Source organism: Morchella importuna (genome assembly GCF_003444635.1).
Source record: "Morchella importuna strain M04M26 chromosome Unknown Morimp01GS005, whole genome shotgun sequence".
NCBI lineage: Eukaryota > Fungi > Ascomycota > Pezizomycetes > Pezizales > Morchellaceae > Morchella > Morchella importuna.
The window spans coordinates 1,159,327-1,176,541 of record NW_025763402.1 but is presented as its reverse complement, the minus strand read 5'-3'; the positions used below and the strand labels follow the sequence as shown (position 1 = coordinate 1,176,541).

The 17,215-nt window shown below is 54.8% G+C and overlaps 4 protein-coding genes across 4 annotated transcripts; 2 read left to right on the top strand and 2 right to left on the bottom strand.

Annotated features, from left to right (window-relative positions):
• Nucleotides 1-1,234: 1,234 nt before the first annotated feature.
• LAJ45_02838 (uncharacterized protein) lies at nucleotides 1,235-2,368 on the bottom strand (the record flags this gene model as incomplete). Its single annotated transcript, XM_046112429.1, has 4 exons — nucleotides 1,235-1,632; nucleotides 1,698-1,845; nucleotides 1,927-1,980; nucleotides 2,120-2,368. The coding sequence occupies 4 exons, from the start codon at nucleotides 2,366-2,368 to the stop codon at nucleotides 1,235-1,237; spliced, it is 849 nt and encodes a 282-aa protein (XP_045974555.1).
• A 2,393-nt stretch (nucleotides 2,369-4,761) lies between these two features.
• On the bottom strand, nucleotides 4,762-5,868 carry LAJ45_02837 (uncharacterized protein; the record flags this gene model as incomplete). Its single annotated transcript, XM_046112428.1, has 1 exon — nucleotides 4,762-5,868. One exon carries the CDS (start codon nucleotides 5,866-5,868, stop codon nucleotides 4,762-4,764), a length of 1,107 nt encoding a protein of 368 aa, XP_045974554.1.
• Nucleotides 5,869-7,475: 1,607 nt separating this feature from the next.
• Nucleotides 7,476-12,673, top strand: LAJ45_02836 (uncharacterized protein; the record flags this gene model as incomplete). The annotated part of the gene is made up of 9 exons (XM_046112427.1): nucleotides 7,476-7,501; nucleotides 7,585-7,727; nucleotides 7,807-8,024; nucleotides 8,130-10,425; nucleotides 10,515-10,601; nucleotides 10,714-10,774; nucleotides 10,848-11,008; nucleotides 11,493-12,096; nucleotides 12,325-12,673. 9 exons carry the CDS (start codon nucleotides 7,476-7,478, stop codon nucleotides 12,671-12,673), a joined length of 3,945 nt encoding a protein of 1,314 aa, XP_045974553.1.
• Nucleotides 12,674-13,651: 978 nt separating this feature from the next.
• Nucleotides 13,652-14,109, top strand: LAJ45_02835 (uncharacterized protein; the record flags this gene model as incomplete). Its single annotated transcript, XM_046112426.1, has 2 exons — nucleotides 13,652-13,904; nucleotides 14,087-14,109. 2 exons carry the CDS (start codon nucleotides 13,652-13,654, stop codon nucleotides 14,107-14,109), a joined length of 276 nt encoding a protein of 91 aa, XP_045974552.1.
• Between the last annotated feature and the right edge of the window lie 3,106 nt (nucleotides 14,110-17,215).

The following is a 17,215-nucleotide window of genomic DNA, read 5'->3' as shown; positions in this document are numbered from 1 at the left end:
TTGTTGTTGTTGTTTAATTCATTAATTACACTTCTAGACCTGTTGAGTTCGTTAACCTTAATCTGATCAAGTCAAGTCAAGCCTAGACTCCTATAATAGTTTTATTACAATCTCAGTTTAAAACCGGGAGCTGGGTGCAGGACATTCTTTTTACCTGGTGGTCCAGAAGCAATCATTCTTACTCCCGGTTTTGAACACTTCAATAGCTTGCTCAAGCCTTTAAACTAGACTAGCTAATATGTTTACATGTGCTATACCCGGGCTACTACGACTAGATCAAGCGATTCAGAAGACCCGTAAAGACAACATTGATAGCTGTATCACCGGATAGGACAAGGCCTTTTATCGGCCGATTATCGGCCGATATCTGGAATCATCCGGTTAGTACATACAATATAGCCCGGGAGAACTTGACACTCCTCCATACACGTGAGTGTATGTACTCGTTTACCACGAAAAGAACCAGAAAATGCAGTTGCTCAGGGCAAGGATTATTTGTATAGGGTGGCGGTGATCTCTCATACAAATCATTACTGTTTCCGTCACTTGCATTTTTTGGCTCTTACCCTGGTATACGAGTATGTATGCGCAGCTAATGTTGCTCTGCAATAAGGTCTAGCGGCCCCCCCCCCCCCCCCCCCCGAGTGATACGGTGCAACTCGGCTACTTATTCGGGCCAGCGGTACAGCACAGAGCTGGAGATATAACAATCTCGCCCACTTTTCAGACCTTACAACTGCCGTAAAAACAGGCATGGGGCTCTCATTTACCGTGGACTCACTTATCTTTTCAATTCATAGCTACCAGTCAATGAGCGGGCTTATTTTCTCGGATGTATTTCTGCCCCTGATTAAAATAGGGACCTCTACTAGGGCGTTCAGTAAAAGGTCGTGAAAACAAGGAAGCAACGGGGCGAACACTAAAGTTGACGTGACGCGGTCCAACTAAATCAATGTTTCAACAGAAGGGAGGAAATCTATTTCAAGGTTAATTTATCACGTATCTATTTGCTATTTCACTAAAGATTCTTGTTGTCATTGCTACATTTGGATGGGTTCGTGGGTTCGTGGTGTTGCTTCCACGACCTTTTACTGAACGCCCTAGTAGTTTATCATTTAATGGCATTAAACGCCACACAAACCGCAAGTCATTATCAAGTTCTCTAACTCGACCCATCCATTACCAAATAATTAACCCCCCACCAACCCATCGCCACCTACAACACTCCACAAACCTACTTCCCCAACCCCAACCTCGCCACCCACTCCTCCAGGCCAATAACACCCCACTTACTCTCCCTCCCCAGCAAGCCCGTCCACGCCAGTATGCCCTGACTCGCCGTGGCCCTGACCACCGCGCCCGCGCCCGCCAGTCCCGCGGCCCTCACATAGTCGACGCCGAGCAGGATGCGCAGCGCCTCGACGTTGTTGACGACGACGGCCCAGCCGACGGACTTGGCGGCGGCGGGCACGTCGTACTCCCAGATGACCATGAGGATGGGGAAGAGCTTTGTGCACGACGAGACGAGCAGCGCGGTCGAGACCGAGTTGGGGCGCGTGAAGCCGAGGAGGAAGCGCGAGAGGAGGCGGATGGTTAGGTGGAAGAGGAGCGATTCGGTGAGGCAGAGGAGGACTGTGGGTGGGTTAGCTTGTGTTGTGCCGCCTGGGTTACTTGTTGAGAGGGAGGGGGAGTGGTACGGAAGAACATGTATTGGACTACGATTGGCTGCTTTGTGAGGATGCCGAAGGTGTTGAATGGGTCTTGGGGGATTTCCTTCTCGATGCGCGCCCATGTCAGGTATACGTCGAAGAGGAGCAGTAGTATCCCGAGTCGTATTATGGACGGCTATGAGTAGTTAGTTTAGCATTTGTGTATCTTTCTATGCTGCATTGTACTTGTAGAGAGGAGAGCCGCTGCGCTACATACTTCAAACTTGTCGTCCTGCCGGCCGAGACGGTTGAACAGCAGATGTCTATATACCTATACACCACCACCACCACCCTCGCGCCATCAGCTCTCTCCTATCCTATCCTATCCTATCCATCCCCCATCCCTATCCTTATCCCGCGCCCCCCCCCCCCCCCTCAATCTCCTCCGAGTATAACGAATGGGCCCATACCTGCGGCTTAATCAACACGAGATCAATAAACAGCACGACAAAGTCATGCTCCACATACTTGTCGGCGAAGCGCTTGCAGCGCGGACACTGCGTGAGGCGCACGCCGCGGCCCAGCGACCGGTCGTCGGCCGAGGAGTAGGCGGTGTAGAGCGACTGCACGGGGTACGAGCATTCGATGCAGATGTAGAGGTTCTTTGTCGGCGGCGGTGGTGGTGCTGCTGTGGTGGTGGTGCTGTTGTTGGTCGCCATTGTGGGTGGAGGTGGAGGTGGAGGTGGTGTGGGTAGGTGGGTGGGTAGGTGGTGGGTGAGATGTGGTCGGATTAGAGTTGGCGGGAAGTGCCGTGGGGTGGGAGAGGATTGGGGTGAGCTGTGCGGATTGGGTTGGTCTAGCCGGGGGTGGAGGGAGGATCAGCGTGCGGTGCCGGGAACCATGGGTTTGGGTGGTCAATGATAGTCTTAACCTGTGCTGGAAATGGGGGAAGCGTGACCGGAGGAAGCAGTAGGGGAGACGACAAATGCAGTGGTGCTGACCACATGTACAGACAGGGTCTGACCAGTAAGTGCCTAACTACCAGCCAGGGTGAAATAGCTATATGGATGTCTGGAAAGGCATTTGATTTAGGGGTGGCACTACATGTAGCTAGTGACGGAGCGAGTGAGGAGGAGGAGGAGGAGGAGGAGGGGGAGGGGGAGGAGTGTTGGAAACTAGCCTCCAAAGAGCAGATCTACTCTAGATTAATGCACAACTCAAGATGGAAACCGATTAGATGTGTTGGCGACCTGAGAGAAGTAAGTATCACGAAGCATCGGTGTCTATAGTCTTGAACTGTACGTAGCTTCTTAGACTTGTTTCGAGGGTACACAGAGCTAGAGAATAATTTTGGTGGTTTTGTACAGAGAGGGCAAGAACAGCAGTAGAATTCAATGGCTGCCATGATGCTCGCCAGTACGAGTAGGTATCACCGACCGTCAACTTCCTCCCCGACTTGTAGATTTGACGTCTTCGGGGGGCTAGACAGTCCTGCTCAAACTGCGTGGGACCTATCAGAAACCTCACGCTGCCTGGTCTATCAATCTAAAGACAGGTATTTCGGGGTCCCTCAAAGCACATAGTAATCCAAATCCTCTCGCCTCTTACACTCTGTCTATTCTGATTATTCGCAGCCATGAAGTTACTAATACGTCTTCCGCTTTACCTTGCTACCGGAACGAACTCTCAGCACTGATCATAAGCACCAGTAGCTTTACAAGCTATAATATGAGAGCTTCGCCGTGTTTATCAACCCGCCCCCCCCCCCCCCCCCCCAAACCTATCCGCAACCGGTGCCATTCCCCAACAAGGTACTCCTTACACCTACCACCGCCCAGCCCTTCACACCCACCCACCAAACCCAACCCCAAAACCCTAACTCCCATTCTATACCCCACGAACCCAACCCGCAGAGCGAGTGACATCCCATGACCCCAATACCAACACCCCCTTCCTACAGACCCACCACCACCCCCCACCCCACCACGGGTGGCACCCCCCATGATACGCCGCACTCGCTCCTCCATATAACCAACATCACAGACAATACGAGTCGTGCGGGACGATACATGTTAGGGCCATGCTAGCCATTGATCTTGGTTGATAGCTAGCTACAAGTATATACATACATAGTAGCTGCTGTTGGTCAAAACCCGTCAGTTGATGTGGTATATGTATATAATTAATAGCAAGAAGGACCCCCCCGCGGCCGGGCGAGTAAACACCAAACCGGCGGCGGCTAGTATACTATCGGAACTACATACATAGGCGGTAGTAGTAGTCAGTGGGGCTATGATGGGAGGGGAGGCCGATGGATCAACTCCACCCACTGCAAACCGCGATACAATGAACGAATTAACAACCGCCGAAACCCACAACGCGAGTGACACCCCATGACCCACATCACATCACCACCGCACCGCATGCAAGGCAAGCCACAGCCGCATCATTGGCCCCGAGTAACGTTTCATGCCACGTCTCTTTGCGTTGCTCGCTCGCGTGCGTGTGGAGGTGTGTTATTGGATGCGAGACCTCCTACTACCTGTCTGTCTGTCTGTCTGCTTGTCTGTCTGCTTTGGGGTTACGGAGGAGAGAGCGGGGAGAGGGAGGTTCTTCATGATGGAGAAAGTCGTTATATATCATTTTTTGCCGTTGGTTATGATCATGGCAGGGTAGGTAAGTACAGATACAGCGCATGCGTTAATAGTACAAAGATTTTAAAAGGAAGCTGTTTAGCTAGAAGAAGAAAGCCAAAAGTGTAGTAAGTAGTAAGTAGTAGTAGAAGTAGTAGGAAGAAAGCCAAAGAGAAGAGAAGAGTATAAAGATCATTAAAAAAAACAGACCGCTCCATGAAACCGTGACAAGAGGAGGAAAAGAAGTCATCAAAAAGCGCAAAGGAAAGAGGAAAAGGAACGACAATAAACTTGCGCCCGCTAAATCATACAGCCCTTCGAGTCCCTAGCTCGGCCCACAGCCATCAGGAAGCCCCCGCGGGAAGAAAAAAACAGAACCGCCCACAAGAAGAAGAAAGAAGCAGAAGAAGTCCCCCCCCCCCCCCCCAACGCACCACCCCTCACACAGTCAAGAAGAAGAGTAAAAAAAAAAACAGCCCCTACGAGATGCCATTAACCCTCTTCTTCGCGATCCTCATCTTCTTATCCACCTTATCCACATCCTGGTCCAGACTCGCCAACATGCGGTTCTGCACCTCAATCTCCCCCCCAATCGCCATCCCAATCTCCTTCATCCGCGTCACATTCCCCAGCAGGCCCTCGACGGCCTTATCCTGCTCGCGCATGTACTGCTCATTCAGCAGCACCAGCCCGCCATTATCCAGCTCGCGCGTCTTATCCGTCTCTGGCAGCGGCGCGCCCAGCACCCTCCCGCCACCCACCCTCGGCCGCCCTCCTGCCGTCGTCGTCGCGCCCACGAACAGCGCCCCACGGTCGTTATCGGCCGCGGCCGGCACCCGCCGACTCGCCATCGAGTTTGCGAGCGACTCCAGCCCGTCGCGCTCCTTGCGCGCCGCGGCAACCAGGTCCCGGCGGCGGCGGATCTCGCCGTCGAGCAGCTCGCCGCCGCCCCCCTCCTTGTTGTTGCTGCCCATGCGCCCGTCCCTGAGGGCCGTGTCGAGCGCGGCGATGAGCGTCGATGAGCGCACGAGGCAGCGCTTGGCGCCCGCCGAGGCCTCGTATTGGTCGTTTGCGCTGGCGGCCTGGTCGCGCTTGGCCAGGAACATGCGGGCGTCGTGGAGGAGCGTTTTGACCTCGCGGTGGGTGTCGAGCCAGTGGGCGGGGTCGGTGATGGGGTGGTTGGCGATGGTGGGGGTGGGCGGGAGGGAGGTGCTGCTGCTGCTGCTGGCGGACCAGTTGCTGGGGAGGGTGAGGAAGGTGCGCCATGGCGGGGAGGAGCGCCAGCGGTCGTCGGGGCTCGTGAGGATGGCGTTGAGGTAGGCTTCGAGCTCAATGCGGCGGTTCTCCGTGAGGGCTGGGTTGGAGATTGTGCGTGTGAAGTAGGACTTTGGGGGCGGGTTGAGGGGCGGGGGGGACCCGACGGTGGAGGTGAGTTGGGAGTGTAGGGTGAGGAAGTCGTTGTAGCGCTTGGCGACGGTGAGCGTGCGGAGGGGGAGGCGGAGGTTGATGTGGTAGAGGGTGTGGGGCTTGCCGGGAGAGGTGGCAAGGGAGGTTGTGGGGATCGAGAGCTGGAGGGAGGGAGACATTGTGTGTCTGGAGTGAGGTGAGGTGAGGCGGGAGTGGTGTTTGATGGGGGGGGGGGGGGTTCAGGCACGCGGTGGGTGGTGAGGCGTGGGTGAGACTGTGAGACCGAGGGCAGGCCTGTCAGAGAGGGAATGCTTGGGGGGTATGTATCGTGGGCTATAGAAGTAGGTGTAGATGTAGGTGTAGACCGACGTATGACAGAGGCGCAAGTGAATGTCTTTGTTATCCCCAGTCCAGGTATTGTATTTCTATTGTGCTGTATCTATCTATCTATGTAGATGATATGATGTCGAGATAGGGAGGATAGAAGGAAGGAAGGGGGGTGGAGAAGGAGGGAAGGGATGATGGAAGGAAGGAAAGAAGGGAGGAAGGAAGGAAGTTACGTGCGGATTCCGCAGTGATCGACGTTTGGGGGAAGGAAATCTGGGAAAGATGGCTGGTTGGGCGAGAGGTTCGTGTGATTACTCGAGATGAGATCAGCTGTCTGAGTGGTGGAGTCGTTCTTGGTAGCGGGCTGGCTGGGATGTGTGAGCGAGTGAGAGAGAGAGAGAGCGTGTGTGTGTGTGTGTCAGTGTCTGGGTCTTGGTTTTGGGTGGAACTGGATCTCTGGAACGGAATTCTTGAAACTGGGGAGACTAGAGAGATTGGAGATGGAGATAGGTCAACCAGAGGGAGAGAGAGGGAGAGGTGTTTCCCTGTAATGGTGGGTTTTATAATCCTGTCGAGAGGAGGAGGAGGAGGAGGAGGAGGAGGAGAAGGTTAGGAGCATTCTATCCAGACGATGGAACGTTAACACAGGCTACACAGAGATACCGAGATCCAGCGCTCTCACACTCTCAATCTATCACTCGTCCGTTATCTTTCACGGCCGACGGGTTTCCCCCACTGCAGGCGATTCTACCGCTTTATCCTCTGCTTCGTCTGCACTCTCTTGATTGTATCATATCCTCTCCCAGATTGCTTATTCCCGTTGTGAGACGACTGTCGTGTGTCTATTGGCTCTCTTGTTCCTCCCTGCTGTGCTGCGTATCGTCACTCGCTCACGTCTCACACGCCCACCGGTGTGTGGCTCTCCCCACGTGGCGCATGTGGTGAAGGACCGCCACAAATAGAGCTCTCACTTTGGGTCTGACGGGCTAGTCCTATCCTGGCCCGCTTCAAGCAGGGTTGATCCCTGGGGACTACGCAGCTGCCCTGTTCCTGTTTGTACAACGCTGGAGCGAGACTGCTCGGAATATCTCTGTCTGTCAGTCTGTCTGTCTGTCTGTCTGTCTGCTCTGCTTGAATAGTTCTCTCTCACGATAATATACTCGAGAAGGATCGACTACAACAGCTACTCCCCCACCACCTTCTATTCACTCCCTCACACCCTCGGTTTCTACTAGAGTGCTACCTGCAGACCCTGTGAGCTTCAGAAAGAGACATCTCTCTCCTATTCGCCCCATACGTCTGCAACACCCCCCCCCCCCCCCCACTACAATACTATAGCTAGCAAACCGAGTACCCAGCTCTCTACCTCCCACGATCTCCCCTGAACACCACAGATCTTCACAAATACATACATACACATACATAGTACACCTCTCGTGGTGCCCAGCCAGCACCTACGATGCTAAACAGGCCGATTTCACTAATGTATGTTCCTCTCTCCCACCACCACCACCACCACCACCACCCCGGTCAAGGATCCAGCCAGTACGTTACTAACAGCAGACCAGACCCGTCACTCTCCGCGAAGCCGCCCTCGACTCCCCCACCTTCCGCGGCACCGTCGTCCACTATGCCGAGCAGGTCACACTCGTCGAGGCCTGGCTCGAGGAGTACATCAAGGCGACCACCCGTCTCAGCGCCGGTGTCAGCGGTATTTTCAGCTTCCTACCCCCCGGGAGTGCCGGGATTGTTTTTTTCGGGAGAGCTAATCTTACAAAAAAAATATATAGCACTCGAGGGCCTAATTAATACATACATCACCGCCGGAAACCCTGTCGGACTCTCGGAGAGCATGATGGACCACGACTACACCCTCTTGGCACTCACGCGGTACGCCGAGGGGTCAAAGAGCTTCTGGGGCGCGGTCATGGCGGGCGCACAGAAGACGGAGGCAAGCGTCGTGGAGCCGCTGCTGGCATTCCAGAAGCGGGATCTAAAGAGTTTCAAGGTACTTGCCACCCCTAACCCTACCCATCACTAATACTATTACATACTACACTACTACAGGCTAGCTATACAGAAAGTTGTATCTACAGTCATTGACATGCCATAGGAAATCCGACGCACCCTCGAAACCACACAAAGCCGATACGACCTACTTCTCAGCCGCTACTCCACCCAGAGCAAAACGAAAGAACCGTCATCCCTCCGTGAGGATGCATTCCAGGTCTACGAGGCCCGAAAGCTCTACATCCGCAGCTGCCTCGACTTCTGCGTGGCCGCACCAACGTTCCGTGCGGCGCTCGACAGAGTCCTCGTCAAGATCTTCTCTGACCAGTCGCGCGAGCAGCAACGCATCCGCCGCGACGGCACCTCGACCATGGAGCGCCACGCGGCCGAGATCGACCGCGTGCGCGCATGGTCGGAGGGCATGGAGGCCTCCGAGCAGATGTTCCGCAAGGAGCTCGTCAGCGCGCGCAAGGAGCTCGAGGACCGTGCGAAGCGCGACTGGCAGCCCGCGCGCGATCTCGAGGAGTATGCGGTGAGCACGGTGCCGTACCTGACGAGCCGGCCGAACGTGCCGGAGGAGAAGGAGGGCGAGAAGACGCCCAGCGTCAAGCAGGGCTGGCTGTTTATGCGGGTTCTGGCGGGGAAGCCGGGGGCGCGGACGTCGTGGATCCGGCGGTGGTTCTTTGTCAAGGACGGCGTGTTTGGGTGGCTTGTGCAGGGCTTCAAGGACGGTGCGATGGAGGAGAGCGAGAAGATTGGCGTCCTCTTGTGCAATATCAAGCCGGCGTTCCAGGAGGAGCGGCGGTTCTGCTTCGAGGTCAAGACGAAGGATACCACTGTGCTGCTGCAGGCAGAGACGCAGGTGGAGCTGATGCAGTGGCTGGCGGTGTTTGAGCAGGCGAAGCGGACGGCGGTCGAGAATGCTACGAGCACGAGCAACACTCAGGCCTTCTCGATCATTCCCCCGTCTGCAGCAATCCCGGCGGCGGAGCCAGCATATATCACAAAGGGCCACGACGGGACAATGGCATCGGCCGCAGTATCGACAAACAAAGACAGCCACACCCTCGGCGCCTTGCATCTCCCCCGGCACCTGCATGTCCGCCGCAACGACGACGACGACATGCGCCTGGTCGGGGCAAACACCATGCCCGTCGACACCACCACCCGCGCAACCTCAATCGACATCTCCAGCTCGGACGCCACCCCCATCCCGTCCAACACCCGCGAGAAGATCGCCCAGAAGCTCGACATTGGGCGCAAGCCCCCCACCAACGACCGCTCGCTCAGCCCCTCCCCCAGCCCCGCCACCCCGCTCCAGACCGTCTCCGGCGCCGGCTTCAGCGCCCTCATCTCCGCATCCCACAACGCCCTCCCCTTCCACCCCTCCGGCGACACAACTCGCTTCGGCGACACAACCACAACCCTCGCCCCAACAACCCTCGCAAACACCCCCGCACCCGTCATGCTCTCCAAGGCCGCCGCCGTGACCTCAGGCCCCGCAATGAACCCCACCCACCCCGCCGACCTCTTCAAGGGCCACCGCAAGACCCAGTCCCTCGACACCGACATCGGGCTCTCCCACGCGCACGGCGCCTCCTCCGCCGCCCCCGCAGAGGGCACATACCCGCCCTCCTACCCGACCGAGCTCGTCGCGCAGGACGCCCACTTCCGCACGCTCTTCCCGATGCGCGGCGGCGATGAGATCGTGCTGCTCGTGTTCCGCGCGACCTGGGCCGCCAGCGCCACGCAGGAGCTGCCGGGCCGCTGCTACGTCACTGCGAAGCGCGTCTACTTCTACAGCCACTACCTCGGGCTGGTGTTTACGAGCGTGGTGTCGCTGACGCACATCACGGGGGTGACGGCGGCGGCGGGGCGCGACTGCGACCATTTGTTTCTGCACCTGCACCCGGACCCCGACGACACGGGGAGCGTGCTCGAGGACACGGGCGAGGACGAGCGCGTGCTCGTCAAGGTGTATCTGGAGCCCGTGCGGCTGCTGCAGCGCCGCTTGCTGCTGCTCGTCAAGGCGCGCCATGAGGCCGTGGAGGGGGGCGGCGAGGGGATGGGGAATGGCGCGGCGCTGACGGCGCTGGTGGCGCTGGAGAGGGAGGAGGAGGCGGGGGAGGAGCACCATCGCGGGGCGGATACGGAGAGTTGGGAGGATCTGGGCGAGGAGAAGGGGGAGGTGATGGTGACGCAGAGGGGCATTGATGGCAGGGTGAAGGAGGTGACGAGGGTGAGGTTGCCCGCGATGCCGATCGATTATAGGCCGAGGGGGATGGCGCGCGTGGCGTTTGAGAGGGAGTTTGAGGTGTCGCCGAAGGCGCTGTTTCATGTTATGTTTGGGGACCGGAGTTGGGTGTGGCAGAGGCTGTACTTTGAGAGGAGGGCGCAGCGTGGGTTTTTTTCCTTCTTCTTTTCTTTTCTTGAGTGCGGGCGTGGGCGTGGGGTTGGGATGTGGTGCTGACGTTTTGGTTGGGTGTAGATATTCTGCAGAGCCCGTGGAGAACCTCAGAGACGGGGCAGACGCGCAGGGAGTTTGGGTACGAGATTGACTACAATGGGCTAATTGGTATAGTCCTCCTTTCTTCCTTCCCTCCTTCCTTCCTTCCTTCCTTCTTTTACGGTTACGACTACATATACAGACTTGACTTATAAACTAATCTCTCCACTCTACTCCACAGGCGGGCGGAAGAAAAGCAAAGTAAACGACTACCAGACCATCGAGCTGCAAGACGACCACCTGTTTGCCCCCCCCCCCCCCCCTTCTTCCCCACCCTCTCTTCAATGTGGCAAGTTTTTACTAACAAAAAAAAAGGGTCTACGTAGTCGCGGACCGCAAAACACCATGGCATCTCCCGCACCGCGAGCGCTTCATGCTCGTGACCAAAATTGTCATTGCGCATGTGGCTAAGAGCAAGTGTAAGCTCTCCATCTGGACGGGCGTCGAGTGGTCGAATGCGCCGGCGATTTCGAAAGGTAAGTCTTTTTTGTGTGTGTGTGCGTTGTTGTTGGTCCCTAGAGCAAGTTCGGAATATGTATATCGGTCACGTGGGATGGGGGAGGGGGGCCAATGATGGTAAAGTCCACTTTTTGCCCACACATGCACGTGAGCGGTATACATGCCTATTCGGAGGTTGTTGGTAAGGAAGGGAAGGCTCTGCGAGCTCCATTTTCTAGTAACGTGATTGGCTGGGGGGGGGGGGGGGGTGCCAATCGGGTTTACTGGAAAATGGAGTTGGCCCTGTCTGTCCTGTCTGCGGGTATGTAGAGTAGAGCAAGCTCGATTTCTCTCGTAGTCTGGTTGGTGGATGGCGGCGGCGGGGATTAGACACCAATCAGGGTACTGGGGAAATTGGGGAGCTCGCCTCTACATGGCCACAAAAAAGATCATGCAGCATCCCCCCTCTTGTCTTAGATCGGCGTACGTACGGGTACGGGTTTTAATAACGTTTTCGTGCAGGCATTATCCAGCGCCAGGCCCTCGACGACCTCGACCTCGACGCACTGGACCTGGGTGACATTGTCGCAGACCAAGTGCGGAAACTCGGCACCAACGAGGGCCGCACCAAGACGGCCGTGCGGCTATTTGGCGACGTAGGAGGGGAGCAGCCAACCGACGAGGCCAACAGCAACAACAACAACCCCTTCATCCGACCCGGTGGAGGCTCGGGCCCTCTCGCATCGGAGTTGGACCCCAGAGCTCCCAAGCTGCCCATCCAGCAGCGGCGGCTCACGCGCATGATGGCCGAGACGGCGCTCTCGTTCCTCGAGAGCGCGGCCAGCAGCGTCATCATGTGGACGGCCGCGGGCGTTGGAAAGGCCTGGGAGGTGGTGTCGGCGCAGCGCGTCATACTGCTGGTGCTGCTGGTGAGCGTGGTGTGGAATGCGGTCGTGGGCCGAGGCGCGGTCGTCAGTTACTGGAATGAGAAGAGGGCCGCGAGGTGGCTGGAGGAGGTTGGTGTCGCGCCGAATGGGATTATGAGTAGGGCCGTGTATCTGAGGGATCTGGAGGAGGTTGTGAGTAATGGGACGATGAGCTGGGTGGTGGAGGGGGAGAGCCAATGGTTAGTATTACATTCTTTCCTTTCTTGCTTTTTTGTTTTGTTTTTGCTTTCCCCTTCCCGTCATTTGAGGTTGCTGCCGCATCCCGCACCGTTGGGTTGGTCCGGGAGACATTCCCAGATCATTCCTGATCCCCTCCCTCCCTTCCTCACGGCATTGGAGCAGCGGGAGCGGCAGCATGAACCCTAACGAAGCACCCACACTAACACTCTTCCCCCAAACCCAAACAGCCATGCAGCCTTCCGCAGCCTGTCCGAAAGCACCGACATGGACGCGCCCGCCGCCACCGCCACGCTCGACTTCTCGTCGCCGTCGGCGCGCGCCACCGCGCGCCGGCTGCGCCAGGGCCGCCAGCACCTCGGCTCGTACCGCCACGACCTCCTCGTCGCCATGCGCGTCGTGAATACGCTGGAGCGCGAGCTGCTCTGGGGCGAGTGGAGCAACTGGGTCAAGGAGGAGATGGGCAGGTGTGCGCAGGCGAGAGAGATGCTGGGGGGCGAGGTGGAGGGCGAGGAGGTGGCGTGGCTGGTGGAGTATTGTGGCAGTTGTGAGAAGGAGGGGAGGGTGGCGTTGATTTGATAGGGGGATAGTGGGGGGCGGGGGGCGGGGGGCGGGGGGCGGGAGAGAGATATCTTGTTTTGTTTGTTTGTTGGTGTGTGTGTGCGGTCTTGCATTCGTTCTTTTGTCACTTGTGCATGTGTGCGTGTGTAGCATGATTTCCTGTGTTTTTTTTTCTCTTCATTTTTCTATGTGTGTTTGTTTAAACCTGCTGGGTTGTAATAATAGATTGTATCTAACTATATCATGGGGGAAAAAGGAAAGGTGGGGAAGGAAGGAAGGAAGGAAGGAAGGGCGTTGGTGACAATAAACATCTTTGGCTTGTGTGCGTCATGTTCTCTCACTCGCTGGTTAGTAGATGCTAGATGGAACGGGTTAGCAAGGGCTTGGCATTGGCTTCTGGTCTTGGAGGGCCGGTGGTTATGTTATTTACCTAACCCTATGGACCTGGATGCTAACAACTGCCGGATTGAAGCTCAGACAAAAAAAGGTAATTGATCTGAATACTGCAAAAACATGAGCTCTTAGTTGTTGCCAGATCATTCGCCACAGCTGCTTCAAACCGGCCGCGCGAGTACTCTATGTAGGGAGATAGAGTAGGAAGTACACATAACAGTAACATCACGAGTTTGGCGCTTGCTGGTGAGAACTGCGCTAGGTACAGTATGTACATGTAGGTGAGCATGCACACAGGCAGGCAACTCAATTGCAAGCGCAGTGACGAGCGGAGCGCCTGATATTTTCGGGAGTGCAATTTTTGACTACGATTTGCAATAGTGCGGTTGTTTGTTTTTTTTTTTTTTTTTTTTTTTTTTTGCGTTTTCAAAAAGCACAACCCACGATTTCAACAACCGCTGGGTGGACAGCTGTCAGAGTATGTCGCCATCGCAATTGCGCGTACCTGTCCATCTACACTCACACTCTTTTTCTGGCGCACAACCCAACCCGTACAACCCCTACAACCGTAACCACAACCACAACCACACAACCAAAAACCGAATGAGCGCTATTTCACTTCGTTTCAACCAACGTGTTCTCACGGCAACTAATCACTCCCCACCCGGTCTAGGCGCGAGCGAGAGGGAGGGAGAGAGAGAGCTCAAGAACGACATAGCAGTGTTTCAGCACCCGCTTATCGCGCCTATACAGGAAATAGCAGGGCCGGGTCTAGAACAGGACCCTCTGTATGCGCCGGGTGGGGTTATTCGCTGTTTTCGGGCCGCTATGGTTATGCGCCCTCGATCTCGTAGTGGTGGGTATCACGGTACTTTGCTCGCTTGGCTAGAGGATAAACTGCCTAGTACCTAGGCCCAGAAGTCGATGCTCTAGATAGCTCCATGTGCTCTAGATAGCTACATACATGTACAATAGGTACATACCTCTAGTGCCCTAAAACTAACCTCTCCAATGCGCTCGCCGCGTTATGCGCTGCAGAGCAGGATAGAGTAGCACGTTAGAAGTATAGGGCACCGTTAAAGCCATCAGCAATCACGGGGCCTGGCCATGGCCATAATTATAGCAATTTTTAGTTCGTTCTTTCTTTCTCGAGAACCGTCGACGCTGGCGTGCGGGACAGTGGGTGATGCAGTCATATGGCATTGAGCACTGCAGGGTAGGTGAGTACATGTAGGTAAGGTGGATTATGGTGGATTAGGGTAGGTAGGTAGCATAGGGTTAAGGTGATGAAGTGAGTGAGTGAGGCTGAAGATATGTATGTAGATATGTGGGTTAGTAGAGTATAGGGACCAGGGTTTGGGGGGTGGGGGGACGTAAAATGGCATAACAGTTTATGTTTTGGTTAGAATCTGGGCTGCAGAGAAATGAATGGGGTGGGTACATGAAGCTACAATACCTGTAGATGGCACGACGGAGATAGAGATGGAGATGGGTTAGTGGCTCCGTAGCTTATGATAGGGCGGTTTACGAGATTATGGGGGAGATCTGGCGGAGGGCTTTGGGGTTGGCTGGAGTGGTTTGGAGATGGAGAGGCCGGCGCGGCCGGTATGGGTTTGGTTTGGTATGTACATGGTGTTTCGTTTCTGGTTTACTGTTGGACGTAAATACATGTACTTACATGGAGGTACTTGATCTGCCTTACAGACTAAGTATATATGTGCCTACAGTAAATACCAGACCGAGCCACGGCGGGCGTGGGCACAAACGTGCGCAGCGAAATCCAGTACAATACAAAACCTACTACTAAACCACACAGAGCTAGAGACATAGATACTGCTCCCTCTACATCCTCATCTTCATTCTCATCATCCTCATCCTCATCAGCACTGTGTGGCTTAGGTAAACCCCTCCAGGGGTGTGTAAGTATCAAAGTATCATGTCAAGCAAGGTATTAATCAATCGGCCAGCCACCACCATCCATTCCCACGGAAACCGAATCGGACGGGTCCCAGTTTCAGAGTTTTAAAATAACAGATCTCAGTGTCTCATGAAGCGAATGACGTTAACTCGATTAGTTTACCATTCAAGGTGGTCAAAGCGTTTTTTTGTGCGGCGAGGGGACGACTCGAGAAACGGGATTGGGATTTGGGATATGTTTAGGATCGATGGCGGGGCGGCGACTGGATAAACGGCTGTATACTAACTAGGGTTTTGTGTGCTTTTTGCCCAATCGTGGAGCAGCGGAGGATGAAGCCCGCATTGGGATGGGATATACTACGTATACCTGGGTAGCATTGATCGCGGAAAGACAGGTGGGATAATGCGGACTCTAGTTGAGATCCTGGGTTGCGTACATTTTCTTATCGGGGAAGTGGGATCTCTCTCTTGAGGAGGGGGGCCGCAATGCGTCAGACGCATGTGGTCGAAAAGGTACAAACGATAGAGAACTTAAGAAACGAGGAACCAAAAAAAGATCGTTAAAGTACCAGGGCCAGGGTGGTGGGGTGGTGGTGGTGGAGAAAGAGATGCAGGTACATGTATGCGGCTCAAAGGTCAGAGAAACTACATACATGTAGACACTGCTCAGTGATCACCGTATCATGGCTTGCGGTGGGATCCAGGGTAGGATGATGTACGCTAAGAATCATCATCTACTCTACTTGCTACAGTGCACTGTCCAAGTCTGTCTATTTGGCATCCTATTTACTGATCTCCTCTAGTAACTAATACGATGATACTACTAATATCCTGGCTGGCTGTGGACGAGTATGATGTGTGATGTAGAATATGATGGAGTCACTAGCGATAGACAGACAAGCCACCCTCGCTCACGCCTGTCCCCCCTTGCGGGAGCTAAGTACGGGCCGGTACAGTACCTTACTCTAGCACTAACCAGAGTTGGCGGGAGCACTTTGATCAAGATCAACCACTTCCGCTTGAAACGATGACGGAAGCCACAACAGAGACACTTCGGATGTTAGGCGAAAACCAGGTACCTGCCTGCCTGCCTGCCTGCCTCTAGCGAAAGTAAAGCAAATAAAAACGCCGAACGGGGTTCAGGTTGCGTGCATCAATCGTCCACTAGCCAGACATCTCATATCTCGGGTGTGCTAAAGGCTGGGCGCATTCATGCGGAAGAATCGAGCGAGAAGAAAAGAAGGAAAAAAAGGAACATCCTCATTCATCGAGAGAGATGCGTGACTATGACGGCTACCTGCATTTCAAAAGGGCTGAATATTGAAAAAAAAGATACGTACGGTCTAATGTAGATTAGGGTACTTTTTGCAAGAATCCCCCCCGACGTTGTTATTTGGGGAAACCAGTTGGGCTGTGATATGTGACGCTGACTGACTGACTGACGGTAGGCGCCTGGGGGCGGCTGTTTTCTGTCCTTTGGTCTTCGGCAGTCGGTTGAGCTTTACCCTACCCCGCGCGTTGGGCCAGCCATGGCTGGCAGGACAAAGAATAGAAAAAAATAACCATGGGGCCGGGAGACCATTTCCTGGTGGTGCGTGCGGAGTGGGACAGACAAGACATACATGGCCCATGGGTGAGTTGGTGGGTGATCTATGTTTATCTCTATGTATAGAACAATAACTCTTGTTCTTCCGCACGTTTTCCCGTTTCTGCACGATTGCCGCCTAGGATGATGGGGGGTGGAGTGGAGGGAGGGGGGGTTTTCTTTTTTGCTGATAGAGTGGATGCAGCATGTGGCTTTTGCGTGTGTGTCTCGGCGGTTGATTAATATGGCTGGATAGGAAGGGTTTTGCGGTTGAAAAGGAAACAAGAATGGCACATAATTAACTTGTGGTCTGTCCAAATGTCCAAATCTGTCTGTTGTTCTAAATATATCTATTTATGGTAACAACAGAACACACAGGAATAGGATGGGATGGCAGGCAGTTGGTGGATGGCCCTAGCTCACCTCTCCAAATAAACCTCTGCGGGATGATATGCACGGCCGGAAAAGACCCGCATCGGGCATGGGGGGACTGGATCCCGCTAATTACAGATCCAGAATTGGATCTTTTGTTGCTGTTGCTGTTGTGCCACTTCGCCAAATTTGGGATACAGTAGAGGCAGAGGAAGAGAGAGAAAGAAGTGTGTGTGGTGTGTAAAAAGTGACAAGTCGGTCGTTGTGCAGCCAATGGGCGGCCGTGCTTGGCG